At 43.6% G+C, this 22,555-nt stretch overlaps 1 protein-coding gene across 1 annotated transcript in view; it reads right to left on the reverse strand.

Moving 5' to 3' along the window:
* CALN1 (calneuron 1) overlaps nucleotides 1-22,555 on the reverse strand; it is a 501,720-nt gene that overhangs the window by 375,858 nt on the left and 103,307 nt on the right. The window contains exon 3 of the mRNA XM_069089548.1: nucleotides 12,118-12,238. Within this exon, the coding sequence (XP_068945649.1) occupies nucleotides 12,118-12,238 (121 nt within the window). The remainder of the gene's footprint in view (nucleotides 1-12,117; nucleotides 12,239-22,555) is intronic.

Genomic DNA, 22,555 nt, shown 5'->3' on the forward strand with positions numbered 1-22,555 from the left:
TGGATTCTGGGGGCTTTGAAGAAACTCACTGCTAGTCCTCCAGCCTCATCATAAACCCTGCCTGCAACGATGGGGCCATGAACACAAGCTGGAGTTTTATATCTCCCAGAGAAGCATGCAAACAAAAATCACTTCAAATCTTAACCAGATGGGGTTGGAGGAGCCCTGGGGGCTTTGGGGACAGAGCCCCCCAGCTAGAAAACTGGGAACATCAGTTCAATGGAAGACTGGGCGGACCTGGCTAGAGAAGCCCAAATCGGACCATGCTGAGAAGCTACAATACAATGGAAACCCAACCTAGAGGTTTCGAGTCAAGAGAAAGACAGGTCTGGCTTTGAATATTTTAAGATGTCGATTTTTCCTTCAAGTAACAGAAATTCAAGCAATTGATAAATATTTATTAAGCGCCTACTATGTGCCAGGAACTGTCCAGCACAAGTACTGGAGTATGGTCAATTGAATCTTGTCGATGGACCTCAGTTCTAGCTCCCTCCCCACTGCCATCCCCTATCTGCATCATCAGCCCAGGGACTTAGGAGTTTGTTTGCACACATGGGATTTGCTTAAAACCAGCCCTTGTCCTTTGGAAGGGTGCCTTAGAAGTCCTAGCACGTAAGGCATCCATTGGGAGAATGTTTCTTAATCAAATCCATGTCTTTATGGCATGTGAGAGGTGCCCTTGAGGACATAGTACCCACAGGGTCAGTGTTACCCCTCCAGTCTCCCCTGACTGAGCCACAGCCCCATTCGTTTCTCCCTAGAGAAGACAGGGACCTGGAACCCAGTATCCCCAAGTCCCCTCCTCTCTCCTTCCTCAGTAGACCTAGCACCTGTAGGAACCTCAAAGGCTATCTTATCCAACCACTTCATTGTACAAATGAGGAAACTGAGACCCATGAGGTCATATAAGTTACAAGTATCAGAGAGGATTTGAACAGAGGCTCCTTGTCTCCAGAGTCAATCAATTAATAAGTATTTTTAAGCACTTAGTGCCAAACACTGTACTAAGTGTTGGGGATAAAAAGACAAAAATTAAGGTAACCCCTTAGAACTCTGTCATTTAATTGGCCAGACAGGGCATGACCCAAGGACTAGGTCTAGGAACTTATAGTTCTGGTCTGGCCAGAAGGCTTCAAGGTATCAGGGCTGATGCACCACTCCAAAGAACCAGGACCATGCCAGGTAATAGAATGCAGGAATAGAGGGAAACCAGAGGAGTGTAAAATGGGGATAATGTTAGCATCTAGAGGCAGCTAGGTGGCGCCATAGAGCACAGAGCACCTGGCCTGGAAAACAAGAAGACTCATCTTCCTGAGTTCAAATCTGGCCTCAGACACTTACTAGCTGTGTGACCTTGGACAAGTCACTTAACCTTGTCTGCCTTAGTTCCCCCATCTCAGTTATTCTAACTATGATAACTATGAGCTATGATAACACCCACCTTCTCAGGGTCATTGTGAGGCTTATTTGAGATCATGCTTATAAGATACAGTGCTAGCTATTTTTATTATTGTCTTTGTATTTCCAGTGCCTAGTATCTAGTACATGCTTGTCGACTGCTCGATTGATTGAACATGAAAGGATTCCAGTTTGAGACAGTGGTGCTTTCATTTCATTAAGTGGAAGGCCCCTCAGCCCATCTCAGAAAGCATCATTATTAGAAAAAATAGAGGGGTCTCCCAGACCTGGATTAATACTCTCTGGGTCGGGTCTTTGCCACCTGCCAGTCATACCTGGCCTAATCGATCTGCCGGGAGAGTGAGTGGAGGCAACCTTCCAAAGTCCAATTTCATAAAACAGCATTCCTCTTCAAGAAGAGTGGTGCTGAGAACAAATATCTACATCCTTCCCCAGACATGGCCCAAGAGTTCACAGCAAATGACTTTCTCCTGGCTCTGAGAAGCACTGTGGCTTAGTGGATAGGGAGCCTGGCCCACAACTAGGAAGACCTGGCTGTGACACTCACTTTGGCCAAGTCAGGGTCAACAGTCTCTCAGAGCTCTCAAAAAGTCACAAAGAAGGCAGTGACCTGCCTTAGTAGAGAGAGTTCCCTCACCTGGGAGTTCTTACTAACAATGAACTCACAGATCCCATCCCCATTCCAATGGAGAGATAGTCTGAAACTCCAGAGAGGGGAAAAAACAGAAGCATTTTTTTTTTTCATCACAATTCTTGAAGAGGCAGCATGTCTCGGGTACCACGTAATCTTTCCCTTATCCCCAACCTTGCTGGGATCACAGGATGCCTGTAAGGTCTTTGAGGTACACAGGTTTTATTTCCTTCCCAGGAGAGGGGAGCACAGATGCATAAGCCTCCTTCTCAGGCAGGAGTTGTGAGGATCCCCTCTTACTATGAGAATATTTCTGCCTCCCTCTGATCCTACGTTGACAGAACCCATGTGGGCGAGTGCCTCAAAGGGGCAAGCAGAATGTGCCTTCGGAATTTTAGAATCAAAACCATCTTCAGTGGGGGAGAAGGAGAGTGAAGACAAGGACTGACTTTAAAAGGAAATTCTGGGCACCCCAAGGCACAGGTGGGCTGGAGCGCAGCACAACAGCCTCAGCCAATTCTTTGCTGCAGAGTTCTGCCCTCCTCCCTATTAGCTCATATTCAGAAGGCGCTTTCTCATTTCCCAGGCAGCTTCTTCACAGTGCCCCGTGTTGGGGAAGCAGGAGAGCCAGCTTATCCCCATTCTACAGATAGCTTGCCCAAGGTCACATAGCTAGCTATTTAGGGGCAGAGCCAGGGACTGAACCCAGATCATCAATCTCTGAAGCTATTACTCTTTCCACCAAAGCACATTGCCTTGGGGACTCAGCTGGGCCTCCTATCTTAAAAGGGAACAAACAGCCTGACCTTGTATAGAGCTTTAAAAATAGACAGCAGCCCACTAAAAGATTTATTAAGCATCCCAGTTCCCAACCAGCCTTCCAGTATCATCATCATCATCGTCATCCAAAAGTATACATGCACCCTCCAAGACTTAGCACTGTGCCTGGTACACAGTAAGCATTTAATAAATGCTTTCTATCTGACTGATTGAATAACTTACATGTGTATGCCACTCTAAGACTTTCAAGATCCTTTATATACATTATCTCCCTTGATCTTCAAAAAATCTTATGAGTTAAGATCTATACGTATTTGTGTCACTTAACCCCTCTGGGTCTCAGTTTTCTCAGAAGTCAAATGAGAGGACTTTCCTAGGTGAACTCTAAGGCCCTTCCAGTTCAAGGGAGAAGAGAGAAGCCAGGGAAGAGGAAGGGAGGGAAATTAGCTACCCAAGGTACACAATAATGGACAATAGAGTGTCTTCTACTGGGATGGCTGGGGCGATGACAAGGAGAGATGCCCCTGGATTGAGAGCAGAAGACCAAGGGAGCCAAGTGGCCTCCTGGACCAGAATTCTATTACTTGGTTGAAGGCCTACATACAAAGCCAGCCTGGAGGAGAGTTGGAGTAGGTGGCTTTGAGGGGGGTCAGGAAGGACCCTCCTGTTTCCAACATTTCCCATGGCAAGGTTCCAGTGCCTCTGTCAGTTAATAAACATTTATTAAGCATCTATTATGTAGCAGGCACAGTGTTAGGTAGTGAGGACACAAGGAAAGTCAAAAGACAGTCTCTAGCTTCAAGGAGTTTACAGTCTAGTGGGGAAGACAAGATGTGAATAGAAGCTAAAAGGGGGGGAGAGAGTAAGTGGAGGGCACCTGGTCATGGACATGATGAAGTCCAGAAGCTGGCTGGGAAGTGGGGAAGTCTACTCTGTTTACCCGTCTATCCTGGACCCTCTTCTCAAAGGGAGGATGTGGGAGGAGCCTGCTAGCTAATGAACATATCTCTTATTTCTTCAGCTAGACCAAGGGCTTGCATATCAGAGGCGACCCATCTTTGTATCCCCCAAAGCATAGCACAGACATGTCCCTACAATTAGATATTCCATAAATATTTGTTGAATGAATGGATGAATAAATGAATGGGTAGATGAATGAATAAATTAAAGAATGGATGAATTAATAAATAAATAAATGGAGGGATTGATGGATGAATAAATGGATGGATGGTCCTTTGCAGAATTTTCTGCTCCAAATTGCTTATTCATCAGTTTTAGGGCTAGAAAAAAACTTTAGAAAACATACCATCGACCTCTTCATTTTACAGATGAGAAAAGTGAGACGTAAACAGAGTGAGTTCAAGGTCAATACATCAGTATATCAAGGATCTATGATTCCATAGGTGTGAGAATGCCCTCCACCTAGAGATTAGACTCCTCCTAATAGATGGGAATGGAGTGACCTTACTCAAAGTAAGCAGCAGAGTCAGCATTTGAACCCAGATCCTCTGACTCTAGGCCCAATGCTCTTTCCACAATGCCCAAGTGACCAACTCCCTTCTGTCCATTCTGGTGTAGCTTCCCAGCACTTCCTTCTTCCTAGGTCCAACAATGGATATGGTTATAGTTAAAGAGAAAAGTGAGCAAGAAAGACCTTTGCAGAAGGGATCTTTAATCAAGAAATGATGAATGGACAAGGATGTTCCCCAAAGGGTTGGTCCTTTTTAAATTAGTTCTTAGTTTTCAACATTCACTTCCATAAGATTTTGAGTTCTAAATTTTCTCCCCCTCCCTCCTTTCCCCCCTCCCCAAGATGGCGCGCAATCTGACACAGGCTCTACATATACCTTCATATTAGATATATTTTCACGTTAGTCGTGTTGTAAAGAAAAATTAGAACCAATGGGAGAAACCAAAAAAAGAATAACCCCCCCCCCAAAAAAAAGAACAAATAGTCTGCTTCCATCTGCATTCAGACTCCAGAGCTCTTTCTCTGGATGTGGACGGCATTCTCCCTCATGAGTCTTTTGCAGTTGTCTTAGATCCTTGCATTGCTGAGAAGAGCTAAGTCTTATCAAAGTCTGTCATTGCACATTGTTGTCATTACCGTGTACAATGTTCTCCTGGTTCTGCTCACTTCACTCAGCATCAGTTTGTGTCCTCATTTCTTATGGAACAACAGTATTCCATTATATTTATATACCACAACTTGTTCAGTCATTCTGCAATTTATGGGTATCCCCTCAGTTTCCAGTTCTTGGCCACCACAAAAACAGCTGCTATAAATATTTTTGTACATGTGGGTCCTTTTCCCATTTTTATGATCTCTTTGGAATACAGACCTAGAAGTGGCATTGCTGAATCAAAGGGCATGCACAGTTTTATAGCTCTTTGGGCATGGTTCCAAATTGCTCTCCAGAATGGTTGGATCAGTTCACAACTCTACCAACAATACATCAGTGTTCCAATTTTTCCACATCTTCTCCAACATTTATCATTTTCCCATTTTGTCATGTAAGTCAGTCTGATAGGTGTGATAAGGTAGGGTTGATCCTTTTTCAGTCAATCTGGCTGGCTCCCTACTTTCCCCTTTCAGTACGGATGGACCGTCTGCTCCTACCTCACTGTACCAACTACAGGGATGAGACCATTCATTCATTAGTAATGAAGGAGTGTCTGCTTAGTGTCACTATACACTAGTATGATGCCCCAGTGGCCTCCACACAGCAGCAATACCCTGCTGTGCAAAGAGATGTGCTCAGAAAAGATGTTTTCTTATTCACCCACAAAATAGAAACTAACTCCAGATACTACAAAGCTTCCTCTTCTTGAAGACAAAAGTCTACATTCAACAGGATGTAACTTCTTAACACAAACGAGTCACATTTTAAAAAATCTGTGTCCATGATTTGATCATCATTGGAATCTTTCAGTAAGAAAACACCCACTACCGATACAGATCAGTAGCTTTTCTGCAGCTTAGAGAGTTGCCTGGACCATTGAGAAGCTAAGTGACTTGTCCAGGGTAACATAGCCAATATGTGTCAGAAGCATGACTCTGACTGAACTCAGGATATCTTCAATTCAAGGCCAGTGTTCTATCACAGGATCCTGTGATCACAGATTTAGGATCTGAGGTGACCCCAATGATGAAATCCCCTCACTTTATAGAACAAACCAGCTTATAGAACCCAACCAGCTTAGTAGAACTGCCCAGAATCACAGAGGTTGCAAGTATCAGAGACAGAATTTGAGCTCAGGTATTCTGTGTTTAGGGAAGGGGTTCATAATTTGGGGTCCATGAACCTGGGTGGAAGGAAAACTATATCTTTGTTTTCAGTAATCTCTAGCTGAAATCAGCCATTTTTGACAAATGTACATGTGGGCAACACAACCTGATTCTGAGAAGGGGTCCATAGTCATTGCCAGACTGCCAAAGGAAGCCATGATACAAACAAATGAGTTACCCCTATTTTAGGGTCAATTCTTTCTTTCCCTTTTGTGCCACACTGTGTCTCTATTCACCCCATTAATCTGCTTCTCTGCCTGGCACATAGTAGGCATTTATTTAATAAACACTGTTGTATCCAAGGACTACAGGCGGCGGCAGCCCAAGAGGGCTTGAAACAAGATTCTCAAAGAGATCACTAAGCAGCTTAAGTCTCTGAAAGTTTAGCTTCTTCAAAAACTGAAAAACACAGTCATCTGAGGCTGATTCAGTCCAATCTGTTTCCTAAACCTGCCGAGCTGATGCCTTCTGCCTGCCAAGGTTTGAACCCAGAAGGCATATGCTTAGATACGCTCACCCAGGACCTCTGCACACAGAATAGGGCATAGAAGGAAACACAATTGGGCCCACAACCTCATGTGCTGCTCCACCTTAGAAAATAGTAGTAATAATAAGCCTCCATCTTATAAGCCAGAGAACAAATGGCCTGTCTCCAGGAGAGCATGGAACATTCTGCTGACGGATGAGCTGGAGAGATTTCATCCAGGGAGGTGACTCTAAAAAGCAGCCCTCAGGCAGACAGTAGGGTTTGCAGCACTGACTAAATCCAATTAAACAGGTTTAATGCTGGCCCCATGGCCACCAAGTGCTTTGGGAGCTGTTAGGACAGCTCCTGGCTGCTGATTCATCATCGCCCTATGCTATGCATGGATCACCTGTTCCCAAATGGAACATTCTGGAGCCCCGGTGTGACTACTTCTGTGCATCAGTCTAGGTCACAACCTCTACCTTATGCCGACACAGTGAATGCCAAGCTGGGGAGAGAAGGAGGGAGCTGCCTGTCTTGTTTAGAAGTTGGTGTGGCCAGGATCCAGAGGGTAGGAGAGCCCCTCTCTCCCTCCACTAAGTATTAGAAGAGAATATACACCCGGAAAGGATGGGGAGCATCACAAGATTAAAAATGGGAAGGACATCAAAGGTCATTTACTTCGACACCTTCATTTGCAGCTGAGAAAACTGAGACCAAGAGAGAGACAGATAAGTCTGCAGTTTTTAATATGTACCATCAACGTTTCGATTGTTCCACAGCAGTGTGTCTAACGTGAGAGCCACCGTGGCAGGGTGGAGAGAAACTGCTGGGGGTGGGGATAATCTGAGCTTGTGCCCTTTGTGCGACCCTGGCCAGTCACCACTTCTCAGGGTCCTAGCCAATTGTCTAAGGCTGTAAGTTACTCATCCATCAGCCAGTAATGATCTTAAGATTCCCAGATCCTGGCACAGTGCCTTTGTACCCAGTAAGTCCTTAATTAATATTTGTTGACTTTCCTCATCTATAAAACAAGGAAGAAGGACTAGATTGTCTCTGAGCTCCCTTCTGGCTTGGGACCTGTCATCTTAAGATTCCAGGCACCCTGCACAGTGCCTCCGTACACAGTTGGTGCTTAATAGAAGTTTAATGAGCTTCCTCCTCTGTAAAAAGAGGGGGTCGGATTAGATGGACTCTGAGGTCCCACCCAGGTCTAGAGTCATTTTCCTGTAAGCATGACTGGCTCCATGGTGATCCCCACTCGATGCCCTTTGTACAATATAAACTCAGTCCACTTACCTAATTATGCCAAAGGGACTACTTGGTTCTCTGGCACACACTCAGATGTACCCCTCCCCCAGGAAGTCATAATTCACTCCTTCACAATGACTTGAGCACTGCCTGTCCAGATCTCAATGCCAAGTGGAGATACCAAGGCAGTGCCCTCTCACTATGGTGGGTAAACCAATCCCAGGCTTGCACAGACATTAGAGTGATGATTCCTAGCACTTAGAGCCAGAGGGGACCCAACAGGAATCCATCTGCAGTAAGAGTACCTTCCATCCCCCATTTCTCCATTCTCACCCCCATATCCTCTTTTAAATGTCTGGAAACTGAGGGAGTGTCAGAGGACCAGCCCCAGGCAAGAATGAGGCCTGGTCTTTCAGTCTTACTGAGTGTTCCAGACCTATTCCCAGCTCCACTTGCTAGTCCTCTCCCCTGACTCCACTGAGACAATGGTCTCCTCCATCTCACTGCTGTAGTTACTGGGCCTTGCCCATCCACCGAGGAATACGGATCTCTCCTTAGATTCTCCTGGACTATTCTTGGGCCCCTGTCCTTCTCCCCAGGACACCAAAGACATAGATGGGGTTAGAGGGAAAATCCTTAACTAGCAACAAAGAGAAAGGGGTTAAACTCAAGCAAGACAAACTTGGCATGAAGGACTTATAAGATCCAGGAATTTTGTTCTAAGATAGTCCTAAACTAGGAGATTTTTCCTAAACCAGCTGAGCCCATTCCCATCTAGCTTGTATCTCAGCTGGCACATGGCCATCCCAGCCTGCTCCCCGCACTTCCTACTTCCAGCACCTCTCAGTTCAGGGCAGGTATTCCTTCATCATTCTTTCTACCAAATCTGGGACTTCTTACTTCTTCTTACACACAGGGCTCCATCTACTATCTCCATGACTTTGTACTGGCTGCCCCCCCAATGCCTAGAATACCACCCACCCTCTTGAGTTCCTCCAAGATTCAGTTCCAGGGTCACTATCAACATGGGGCCTTTCCTAATTCCCCTCCCCAGAAGCTAATGCCCCCCCAAAAAAAATTACCCTGCAATTATTTTGTGTGTATCAATGTGTATATACATGTGTGTATACATAGTCTCCTCTGATAGAATATAAACTCCCTGAGGGCAGGAACTGTTTCATTTTTGTCCTTGCATCACTAGCCCTAAGTGCAAGGCCTGACACATAGTAATGAATACTTGTTGAAATGATTGATTGGGGAGGACACTACGGCCTCCACACTTGATATGTCTGACCAGACTCTCACCAGCTTGGTTCAATGAAACATCTCCTGCCTGTCTCCCCGTATTTCCCCAGGGCTTCTGAGCTTAGTCATCTGTAGGCTAGCTCCCATCTTTCCCCACAAGGCAGTGATCCCATCCTTGGATCTCCTGTTCCCATTTGATGGTCTGCTAGCATTTCACACAGAAAATGGTAACAGAGACTGTCTCCATCATGGTGGAGATCACATAAGCCAAAGAGTATAACCCATATTGGCCTCCCAGATATGACACAAGAGACTCAGAGGCCAACTGGTCCAACCTCCCTCATTTTACAGAAAAGGAAATTGAGGCCCAGAAAGGTATAAATACTAAGTTTGTAAGATCAAAGATCCAGGTGGTTAAATGTCACAGGCAGGATTTGAACCCTGGTTCCCTCATTCCTGAACCAACTCTCTTTCCACCACTTCAAAGGCTTGGTCTAGTCTAATCTACTCCAGAAGTCTACAAAGCCTGGCCAAGAATTCGTCTCTAAGGGGTTTTCTGAGCCAAACCAAGCCTCACTTCCAACTACACGACCTCTCCCATCCCCACAGAGTCCAAGAGACCCTCACAGCCTTAGGGATACAAGGATCCCTCTTTACAACAAAACCCTTTTTCTCATCCTCTTGTCCTCCAAAACATTTTAGCAAATGAGACAAGCAGACAAATGCCAAAGCCACCAGTCTCCTTCTCCTTCCCCCTGCCATCCTTTCCATCACACAGGCTGAAGTTCAGATCCCTACACTGCTTGGCATGGTGCACCTACCATGGGGATAACTTTGCCCGCCCTCCCATCTGGGGGGAGATAACTTTTAGTCTCCTGGATCTGTGCACAGGCACAACACCGGATTAGACCATGAAACCTGCCAGCATTAGGACCATCTGCTGTGAGTCTAACTTCTCATCTTTAGAGCCTGGGCTGAGCCCTTGCCATAAAACATGGTGATGATGGACGGTATTAGGGAAAGATGATTCGGACCCAGGATTGCTTGGGTTTTAGTAGATATGGAGAAGCCTCCTGGTGCCCTGAGCATTCTACTCAGAAATGCAGGAGAACCCCAAGTTCTAGATCAGTGCTTCTGAACCTAGGGTACCTGAATAGGTAGTCTGTGAACTTACATGAGGGGGGGAAATACATCCTTTTTCCCCCTAATTTTTAGTTGAAATTAAGCATTTTCTTAAATTATTTTAAAATGTTACTCTGTAAAAGAGTCCATAGGCTTTGTCAGACTACTGAAGGGGCCCATGACTCAAAGAAAGGTGAAGGACCCTTGGTCTAGTTGAACTCTCTCTTACTTCCTTAGAAAAGACCTTCGACCCAGAAAGACAACATGGTATAGTAGGTAGAGTGTTAGTCTTTGAGTCAGGAAGACCTGAGTTTGAATCCCCATCTCTGACACTGTGTGACTGTGGATGAGCTATGTGAGCTCTCTGAGTCTCAGTTTCTTCCTCTGGAAAAAGGGGTGGGGTGGGGAGAATGGCCCAACAAAACAATGAAAAAATGCTGCAAAGTGATAATGGCCAAGCTTGGCCCCAAAGAAGAAAAATGTCTCTCCCGACTTCTTTGTAGGGGTGGGGGACTATGGATGTGGAGCACTGCATGCAACTGATGTAAAACTTGTTGGTTCTGTTCATTGGTTTTACTAAACTTTGGGCCCACTAGCAGTGGGAGGGGGAGGAGTATGTTGGTCAAAGTGAGATTTATTAAAAGAAAAGATATCAACAAAGAATGAAGGCGTTGGACTAGCTGGTTTCTAAGACCTCTTCTGGCCCTGAATCTCTGATTTGTTGATCGTTACAAGCTGGAGGGTCCATTACTCAAGAGAAAATGTCTGGTGAGAGCCTGAAGAGCAACCTGAACCCTTGGGGCCATGAGGAGGACAGCTTAGGTAAAGCATTGATCCTGCAAGCCCTGGAGATTCTGCCCAAAGGTCAGGATTGAAAGAATTGGACAACATGTTTTATAGTCATCACTGCATTCCTGCACAGGATGTCCAACCATCCTTCTTTCAAGATTGCTTCCTTCTCTTGTTGGCACTGAATGCCCATGGAATCATAGGATCATGAGATCTAGGCGTGAGAACATACATCATTGTTTTAGAGCTTACAGGAACCACAGAGATCATTTACTACAACCCCCTCATCTTACAGATGGGAAAACTGAGACCCAAAGAGATCAAGTGAGTTACCCATGGTCATGTAGGTATTGAATGGCAGAACTAGTATCTGAACCCAGGTCATAGGATCTTGTATTTATGGATGTGGAGCAGAGTTGGAGTTGGAAGGCACCATACAGGCCATCAAACCCAACTCTACTACCCTCATTTAACAGATAAGGACAATGACATCCAGAGCGGAAGTGACTTGTCTCAGGTCACACAGGTGATAAATAGCAGAGCTGCTATGTCAACCAAGGCTATTTGACCCCAAAGCCAACCCCCTTTCCACTGCACACATCTGACTGCCTCCCATCAAGTCTTACACCACAGTCTGTCAACTTATTTTCCATTCCCAAATCCACTTGGAAATAGCTGCTGAGAAGCATCGATCTTGGCCAGGAATCAAAGCACAGACCAGTCTCAAGCCAAGAGGCAGCCATCACCAGCGTCTGGCCCTCCCCTGCAGCTGGTATACAGCATGAAAGACAATTTGGAATCATGGCAGCTCATCAGACCATAAGAAGCACAAAACATGGGAGAGAGCCCCTTGAAAGAGCCAGGGACTTGTCCTTGGGGATGGAAATCATTCGCCTTGGACTTCCATTAACTTATTATTGAGGAGAGTTTTCTACCTGGTGATGGGACGAACAGGCCTAAATAGGGGAGGGACACCAGAAATTTTATTTCTGATTTTTTTTGTTCCCTATTCACCACAGCCTGGCTTCAGTCATGACTCCCCACTATGGCACCAAGAGCAGAAGCCATTCTCCTCCAGCCTCTTGTCCAAGATGGCGAATTTCCCCAATGGGGCATGTCCCTTACCGTCCAATTCTTCCACTGAGATGTTAGCAAGCTGCTCACTGTCACTGCCTGCAGAGAGGGACCGATTCAGGTAATTTCCCTTATACAACAAGCCAGCTGTCACATGATGGAACGGCATCTTCTCCCTGCTCAAAAGAGACGGAGGAAGGGGGGAAAAATGATCATTTCATCCCTTTTTCTCATTGTTTAAAGCCTTATAGAATGCAAACTCCTTGAAGGTAGGGACAATTTCAATTTTTCTCTTTATATCACCAGCCTAAAATAATGTCTAGCACATATGAGGTGCTTAATATAAATGTGTGTTGATTGATTGTCTCCCCCTTTAGAAGATAAGTTCCCTGAGGGCAACAACTTTCATTTTTGTCTCTCTATCTCCAGAACATACTGCAATGCCTGGCACATGATAACCACTTAATAAATGTTTGGTGACGTTGATTAAAAGCTTTAAATGGTCACATGATCATGGATTCATAGCATAAAGGAACCACAGACAATCTCTTCCAGTCTCCCCATCTTACAGATGAAGAAGGGGGTTAAGTGACTTGCCCACCATCACCCAGGTGGTAAGAGGTATGGGTGGTTTTCAAATGCAAGACTTCTGACTCCAGACACAGCCCTCCTTCCATTGTAGACACAAGGAGAGCATGGGTGGACATCATCATCTCCCAGGATGCCTATGGCTCTGCATCCTGGGATTCTAGCAAGCACGGCCATGCTCTTCAGACAATGGCAGATGGGATTGGACAATTTCAGAGGGAAGATCAGGAAAAAGCTCCTGGACTGAACACTTTCCAAGTTGCTTCATTTTCTAGGCCCATCTTCCCCTCTCTTGGTCCCTCCATTTTTTATTTTTTCTGATAAAACAATCGTTCCTCTTCTATTTGAGACAGAGTTCTTTCTTTTTCTTTTGGACCAAATCTGTGATTTCTTGAAATGGTCTCCCCTTGCCTTCCATGACACTGCACCATTGTGTTTCCCCTTTCACCTCTGACCACTCTTTGATCACAATCTTAGAGTCTGGGGTTTAGAGGGGACCTCTCAGGTCATCTAATCCAATCCCTACATAAACAATTGATCCCCATATTACAATATCCCCCAAATCTGATCATCAACTTTTGGCATGATTCCTGCCATTAATAACAATAATAGCAATAATAGTTAGCATTAATATAGAGCTTACAATGTACCAGACACTGTGTTAAGTGCTTTTAAAATTGTTATCTCTAGTTGACAGAGTAAAGGCCGGGACCCAGCTTAAGTCTCCCAACATTTGCCTCCAAACAACATTCAAATGCCACCTCATATCAAATTTTGGAGCAGCAGAGCCGACAAAAGGCCAGAGGGAGACATTTTTCCAGCCTAAGATAACTTAAGAGGTCCACAGAAGAGGTCTATAACACTGAAGCAACTACAGACCTGGAGCACAGCTTAGAGGCCGCATCTGCAACAGCACAAACAGCAGCTTCAGGAGCTCTCAGCCCAGAGATGGCAAGGGGATCAGACAAAGGATCAGAAAGAGATTAAAAGGGACCCTTTGCCGGTACTGGGTGCAGCTAGGGTTGACTGGAAATTCTATTGCCCGTGCACAGTTCCAGGTTGTAATTCCAGTATGCAGAGAATCACTTGGGATCAGTCACAAAGAAGCAGGGGACCTGGTCACAATTTCAGGACCAAAAGAAACAATAGTACTTGTAGCTACAGGAGAGCAGTAGCCCTTCTTGGGTAAAGACCAGAGCACAGATCAGGAAAGCAATGACCATACCTCTCCCAGGATAACACCACCTTGGAAGCACTGAAAACTTGAAGACCCCCAGCACTAGCTCTGAAAATAATAGCACAAAAAAGTCTAAAGCTTGGCACAGTGCATCCCCACTCCCAGGTGGGCAGAGCCCAAGTTTTATATAAAGTTCAAAGTGAAGAAATAGGCTGGGGAGATGAGCAAACAACAAAAAAGAATTTGACCGTAAAAAAATGTGTCAGAGACCAAGACATAAACTTAGAAGAAGACAACAATGTGAAAATAGCCACAAGCAAAGCCTCAAATAAAACGCTAATTGGACACAGGCCCAACAAGAATTCCTAGAAGAGTTAAAGAAAGTATTGAGTGGTAGAGGAAAAAAATGGAGAAAGAAATGACAATGATGCAAGAAAACCATGAAAAGAGAACTAATAGTTTAGTAAAACGAGGCAAAAAAAAAATACTGAAGAAAATTACCTTTAAAAAAAATTGGCCTAATGGTAAAAGAGGCACAAAAATTTATTGAAGAAAGAGTTTCTTTAAAAGCAGAATAGACAAGATGGAAAAAGAATTACAAAAGTTCACTGAAGAAAATAATTACTTAAAACTTAGAACAGAGAAAGTGAAAGATAAAGACTTCAAGAAACAATAAAACAAAGTCAAAAGAATGAAAAATAGGGAAAAATGTGAAATATTTCATTGGAAAAACAACTAGCCTGGAAAAATAGATTCAAGAGAAAAATTTTTAAGAATTATTAAAATATCTGAAAACCATTATCAAAAAAGACCCTAGACATCATATTTCAAGAAATTATAAAGGGAGAAAGAACCTATATGCACACAAATATTTATAGCAGTTCTTTTTGTGGTAGCAAAGAATTTAAAACCTAGGGGATGCCCATCAAATGGGGAATGGCTTAACAAGTTGTGGTATATGAATGCAATGGAATACAATTGTGCTATAAGAAATGATGAACAGAATCTTTCAGAAAAACTTGGAAAGACTTTCAAATGAACTGATACAAAGTGAAGTATGCAGAACTAGGAGAACACTGCACATAGTAACAGTAGAAATGTATGATGATCAATTGTGAAAGACTTAGCTCTTCTCAGCAATACAACAATTCAAGACAATTCTGAAGGACTTAGGATGAAAAATGTTATCCCCTCCAGAGGAAAAAAAACTGGTGGAATCTAAATGCAGATCAAAGCATACTTTTTTAAAACTTTTTTACTTTCCTTAGGGTTCTCTTTCACAATATGGCTAATATAGAAATGAATTTTGCATGACTGTATTGTATAATCTATATCAAATTGCTTGCCATCTCAGGGAGGAGTGAGGAGAGGGGAGAGGAGGGAAAGAATTTGGAACTCAAAAATTTTTAATGAATATTGAAATTCTTTCTTATAGTTGGAAAAAAGCAAAATATAAAAAATCTTAAAGAAATTATAAAGGAAAACTTTATCTTAGATATATCTTAGATCCAGAGGGTAAAAAAATTGAAAGAATCTGTGAATCACCTCCTGAAAGAGATCCCAAAATGAAAAGTCCCAGGAATATTATAGCCAAATTTAAGAGTTCCCTTATCAAGAAAAAATATGCAACCATAAAGAAACAATTCAAATATCATGAAGCCACAGTCGGGATAACACAAGATTTAGCAGCTTCCATGTTAATTGAGAAGAGGGTATGGAATATAATAGTCCAGAGGGCAGTAAAGTTAGGATTACAACCAAGAATAACCTATCTGGGAAAACTGAGAATAAGGGGGGAAATAGAAGACTTCCAAGCATCCCTGATGAAAAGACAGAGCTGAATAGAAAATTTGATATTCAAACAGAAGACTCAAGAGAAACATAAAAAGGTAAACATGAAAGAGTAATCATAAGGGACTCAATAGAGTTAAACTGTTTTCATTCTTGTATGGGAATATGATACATGTTATTACTAAAAACTTTTATTATTATTAGGGTAGTTAGAAGGAGTCTGCATAGACAGAGGGCACTGGTGTAAATTGGAATGATCTCAAAAAAAATCAAGAGTTGAAGAAGAGGGATGCATAGAGAGGAGGGTGAACGGAGAGGTAGAGTGGAGGCAAATTTTCTCACATAAAGGAAGTATACAAGGAAGAGTTTTTATAGTGAAGGGGAAAATAGGGAGGGTAGCAGGCAATACTTGAACCTCACTCTAATCAGAACTGGTTCAAAGACAGAAGAATACAGGGATGTGTGTATATATGTATATTTATGTATGTATACACACATATGTGTGTATAGATATGCACACAGTTGAGTATGGAAATTTATCTTACTCGCTAGGGAGTTAGGAGGTGAATGGGAGAAGAGATTTGGAAGAAGATGATAAGGGCAAGGGCGGATTAGGGGAGGTGGTGGTCAGAAGCAAGACAGACTTCTGAGGAGGAATAGGATTTTTAAAAAGCAAGAATAAAGAGAGGAAAATGGGATGGAGGAAAATAAGCAGTTAGTGATCATAAAGAATGGGATGATCTCACCCGTAGAATAGAAGCAGAGAGTAGAATGGATTAGAAACCAGAATCCAACAATATGTTGGGACAAAAAGACACACACAGAGTTGAAATGAAGTGCTAGAGCAGAATCCATTATGCTTCAGCTGAAGTGAAGAGGGAAGGGGAGGCAATCATGATCTCAGACAAAGCAAAAGCAAAAAGAACTAATTGAATGAAATAATCAGGGAAACTACATTTTGCTAAAAAGCACCATCAACAACAAAGTAATATTAAAAAATATCTTACAGAAAGTTCCCCTGATAAAGGTCTCATTTCCCAAATATATAGAGAACTGAGTCAAAATAATAAAAATAAGAGCCATTCCCCAATGGATAAATGGTCAAAGGATATAAACAGGCAGTTTGCAGAGGAAGAAATCAAAGCTATCTTTAGCCACATGGAAAATGCTCTAAATCATTATTGGTTAGGGAAATGAAAATTGAAACAACTCTGAGGTACTACCTCACACACCTATCACAAGTGACAAATGGTGGAGGAGATGAGGGAAAATAGGTACATTAATAAGTAGAGTAATAACAAGAAGTGCATTAATAACTGTTCCAACCATTCTGGAAAACAATTTGGAACTATGCCCAAAGGACTCTAAAACTAGGTCTGTACCCCAAAGAAATCAAAGAAAAAGGAAAAGAACCCATACATCAAAAAGCATTCATAGCAGCTCTTTCTGGGGTGACAAAGAACTGGGAATTGAGGGGATGCTCATCAGTTGGGGAACGGATGAACAACTTGCAGCATATGATTGTGATGGAGTGCTATGGTGCTGTAAGAAATGATGAAGGGATGGAAAAGGACACGGCAAAACCTACATAACCTGATGCAGACTGAAGTGAGAAGAACCAGGGGATGATTGTTAACAGTAACAGCAATGTTGCTGAGATGATCAACTGTGAAAGACTTGCCCACTCTGATCAACACCATGATCCAACATCATTCCAAAGGACTCATGATGAAGAAAGACTGACCACCCCAGAGAGGGAACTGAAGAACTCTGAGTGCAGATTAAAGTACAATTTTCTCACTTTTTTGTGAAATTGCTAACACAGATGTGTATCACTGATAATTTATTATTTGCCTTCTCAGTGGGCAAGGGAGGGGCTGGAGGGAGGGAGAATATCCAGAACTCAAAATTGAAGAAGAAAAGAGTGTCCAAATAAATAAACAATTGTTTTTTTAAAATAAACCAAAAATGAAATAAAATTATTGTCTCCTTTCATCCTCACAACCCTGGGAAGTAGGCACTACTGTGATCCTCATTTTACAGAGGAGAAAACTAAGGCAGATAGAGGTTAAGTGGTCTACCTGCGATCACAGCTAGTGTCTGAGGTCAGATTTGAACTCAGGTCTTTCTGACTCCAGGCCCAGCACTCTACCCACCATGCTACCTTACTGCTCCTTCATACCCAGGAGAGTCAATGCTGGATGTTTTCTCATCTGTGAATGAGGAAGGTTCGACTCTCATGTGGCTGTCTCCCATGTTCAGTCCCCCATTATCCACTGAGCTGCCATGTTTCCACATTTATTTTATAGCTGAGAGGAGTGTGAAGTGAGGTGAGGCCATAGCTGCCTCATGTGATTAACCTCTGCTTTCTCTCCTAGCCAACTCCAGTATTTCTCAGAAGCCATTTATTTCTAGATGGATTTGGGTTGAGAGAGCAGGAGTAGAATTTGGACCCATTGTAACTATAAGGAACTCCTGGTAAGGAAATTCTCTCTACCAATACAGTTCAGCAAATGCTTTTCAGAGGTCAAGTGACTTCACCAAGATCACATAGTCTATATGGATAAGAACCCATATGAATCTGGGTCTTCCTGATTCCAAAGCCAACTGTCTGACTATTATACCAAGCTGCATGAACGATATGGTAATTCACTCCTCTGCCCCCCTAGACCAGAAAAATATTCCCCAGTCCTCTTAAAGTAGCCAAAGTCTTGTGGCAGTTCTACACCTCCAAGGTCACCTAAGGCAACAGATAATCAGGTGTTGAAAACCCAGCTGATAAAATGAGTGACTTTAGCTTTGCCACTCACTGGCAAATGGCATCATTTCATCTGTGCCACACTCAAGGGGACGTGGAAGAGTCATGCTATTAATAAATATCATAGCTTTGGTATTATGTGACAGGCTCAGATATACCCATTCACACCTGCACACGTGCACACACACACACGACTGAATCAGCCAGGCACAGATATGCCCAGCTGTGACAGAAATTGATGAACTCTGCACCAAAAGGTAGCTGCTCCCAGGTTCTGTCATTGGATGCCCACAGACCCCCAGGAGTGAGAGAATCACTCTATTAGAGCAGGTTCAGCCACTTCTATAAGCCCGAGGGGCTACCACTAGAACTAAGCACAAGCCCACAGATGTCACTAGCAGACACTAGCAGAAGCTGACGTTTCTATAGAAGCATGAGGTTGGCAAGGCACCTTGTACACATCATCTCACTGGAATCTCACTAGAGTCCTGGAAAGTAAGTACCGCGGTTATCGTTAACTCCATTTTAATGTTGGGGAAACTAAGGCATAGGTTGGACATAGCAGATTGAAGGGAGGAAAGAAAGGAGATAAAAAAGAAGAGAAAAGTGGGTGCACCTCACGGTATAGTGGAGAGAATGCCACTGGGTTCAGTCCTGCCTCTGCCTCTAACAGACTTTGAGCAGATAACATGGCCTTTCTGGGACTCTGTTAAAAGAGAGTATTGAACTAGATGACCCTTCCTATTCAGACATTGAGTCACAGTGAATCCAACAACTGCCTCAGCAGCCTCCCCAGGCAAGGGCCAGACCCTCCCACCTCTGTGTTTATCACCTTGTGACCTCTCTGGGCCTCAGTTTCCTCATCTGTCCAAGAAGATATTGGACTTGATGACCCTTGAGCCCCTTCTGATTCTACATCTTGAGTCCTATGGATCCTATGATCCCTGAGGGAAGCAATAGGAAGATAGGGTGCTAGAACTGGAGTCTGAAAGACCTGAGTTCCAATCCTCCCTCAGTGACCCCGGACAAACAATGGAAAAAAGCACTTCGGCCCTTCCTGCTGACAGCATGCTGGGGATCCCTGATTTCCCAAAGTCCAGAAAAACACGGCATGATTTTCTCCATTTTTATTACTGAATTCAAATCCCAAGTCTGATGCTGGATGATTGGAACAAGCTTTTTCATCTTTCAGGGCCCCTGTTTCTTGTAAAATGAAGAGATTTAACTTGACTAGATTTCTAGACTAGAAAACTAGAGGTTTCCCCTCCAATTCCAAACCAATGATAATAATAGCTAACATTTTATATAGAGCTTACTACGAACCAGGCACTGTACCAAATACTTCACAATTATTATTTCATTTGACCCTCATAACAATCCTGGGAGGAAGATGCTATTATTATCCCCATTTTACAGATGAGGAAACAGAGGCAGACAGAGGTTATGGGACTTGTCTAGGGTCAAACAGATAATAAATGTCTGAGGTAAGATTTGAACTCGGGACTTCCTAAGTTCACACACTATGATATCTAGCTGCTATGATCTCAATGCTTACTAGTGTGTCATCAAAGTTTAACTGTACAGTTGCCCCTTTCATACGGCAGGGCTAGTGACACAGCACTGGATTCCGCAATCTGGAAAATCTTGCATGAAAATTTGTGGTCCTCCCTTTGCACTGGAGAAGCCTAAATGTCTTTTCTTTTTCTTTTTACAGTACAGGTGTTTACAATACCTTGTTGTAAAATCTGGGATACGCACGTCTGAGTTTCCAAACTTTTTCTGTATCATCTGCTGGTCTTCACGTGTCATCGTCCGAGGCTTCCACAAAACTCCCCAGAATTCCTATGTGATTTCTTATGCCAACTCGCCATAAATGGAAACCGCAATCAGGACAGTCACGGTACAGAAGGGACAAGTGCATTCACATTTCCTCCATTAATTTCTTAAGTCTAGACAATTAACAAAGCAATAACTCAAGCTCTGATTTTGAGCATTTGTCAAGTCCTGAAGATTTCTCAATCAGCTCTCATAGGCTGGTTTGAGCTGGCTCCAGCACATCCATCTCTGTGATCTAGAGGGCTAGAGGGAAACCTTTAGACTCAGTGCTCCCTGATCTCTTCACCAACATCATAAGGGGAAAATAAATCTTTCCACTTCACACAAGAAGCAGGCATATCTGCCTTTTTTCCATACTGCAAACACCTATCTCCATTATCTCAATTCCCTTCCCTGTCCAAAGTTTTATGGCATAAAGAATATTTCCTACCATGACAAGAGGGTCCTAGCTCAAGCCAATATGGCGGCCATACAGCAAAAAGCTGATCTACACTCCCCACTCTAGGCTTAGGAAATGCCAAAAGTTTTCTGTAGAATGCTGAGCTCCAAGTGTCTGCCCAGTGAAATATCACCATACCACATTGATCAGTGACACTTGCCCAGAATCTTTTAATTCAGCTAACAGCAATGAGACAATCAGAGGCATAACTAGGGTGAGTCAAGCAGGGTACTGCCAAAGGGTACACCCATGGGAGTTGGGGGAGGGGCAATTCTTCCTCCCAATCAGATGTCTTGGAGCACTCCAAGGACTATACTATGACAGCGCTGCTCCCACTCCTCCATTTAGTCTTGGGCCATTATCACCTGGGATCCCATTACCGCAGTACCCTCTATCCTTCTTCAGGCCCACCTTTCTGGAAATTCCTTTCACCACCAACCATTGTTTCTTCCCTTCTATATACCCTTCTTCTGGATGGGTTCACATTTCCTCTCCCAACGTGACTGTGTCCAGGGTGCACTACACCTTGCACTCCCCATCTTCATGCCCTCCTCTTCCAAGATGCCATGAACTGAATTTGTTCCCAAAATTCCTAGTTACAGTTCTGACTGTTGTTGAAACTGGACCAATGTTGAAATAAACCCAGCCTGGGACTGTCTTTCCTCACTCAAAAATAGTTTGTGGGTGATTCAAGAACTCAGATCTGGGGCCATGTCCATCTCTAAATCTATGAGCCTATGCTCCTAAGTCAGGACACATCAATTATGTTCGTGAACATCATACCAGTCTTTGGGGTAGCATGGCTTAGCACACAGGGTGCTTGATTTGGAATCAACAAATTTGTTGTTGCTGTTTAGTTATTTTCAGTCACATCTGACTCTGTGACCCCACTTGGGGTTTTCTTGGCAAAGATACTAGAGCGGTTTGCTATTTCCTTCTACAGCTCATTTTACAGATGAGGAAACTGAGGCAGACAGGTTTAAGTGACTTGCCCAGGGTCACACAGCTAGTGTCTGAGGCCAGATTTGAACTCAGGAGGATGAGTCTTCCTGACTCCAAGACTGGCATTCTATACACTGTCCCAGGGGTCAGTAAGACCTGACTGCAAATTGAGTCTCGGAGACTTATTAGCTGTGTGAGCCTGGGCAAGTCATTTAATTTCTCTGTGCCTTGGTTGCCCTTTCTGTAAAATCAGGAAGTTGGACTTGATGGCTATTCATATCTCTTCCCATTCTAGATCCATGACCCTGTAAGTTTCCAGGGCAAAGATAAAATGGCATCTAGAGCTTATAGACTTCTTCAGAACGGCATGTATTCAAGAAGAATTGAAAAATGGAGGCTAGAATTAACCAGAGGAAAGGGACTAAGGCTCCTGTATAAGCCCTGGAAAGATGAAAAGGAGATGCTTGGAGAAGAAATTAATGAATGAGTGAATGAGAGAAGGCACTCATTCAGTGTTTACGATATGCAAAGTATGGTGCTGAGTGCTTGGGACTCAAATAGAAAAGTTCGTCCATTCTGGTTCCCAGCCCTGTTTTCAGGGAGCTCACACGCTAATCGGGGAGACAGCTCACCTAGGGGGCTTCAGTCAGGTGAAAAGGTCCCATGGTCCTGAGTGTGCCCCCAGAAAAGCATATGGTAATGCAGTTTCCTTTATGTCATGTCCATTGACAAGATCACATATGTTTCTGATGCTGAACCTTTGACAATGTCAAGAATTCTGGTGGTGCAGATTCTCTTTTGCAGGTTTGCAGCGGCTGCTGGGAAGGTGAGGGCCATGGCACCTGCAGAGGAAGTTGCCAGGTCCCATCTCCACAAGGGTGGCTTTACTGGAGGATGGCTGAGGGCGTCCTGCTGGAAGCAGGACTGATGGTGTGTGTGTGTGTGTGTGTGTGTGTGT

This window comes from Petaurus breviceps, unplaced genomic scaffold, assembly GCF_028583685.1.
Source record: "Petaurus breviceps papuanus isolate PSGF00001 unplaced genomic scaffold, PetGlider_PUasm1.0 186, whole genome shotgun sequence".
Lineage (NCBI taxonomy): Eukaryota > Metazoa > Chordata > Mammalia > Diprotodontia > Petauridae > Petaurus > Petaurus breviceps.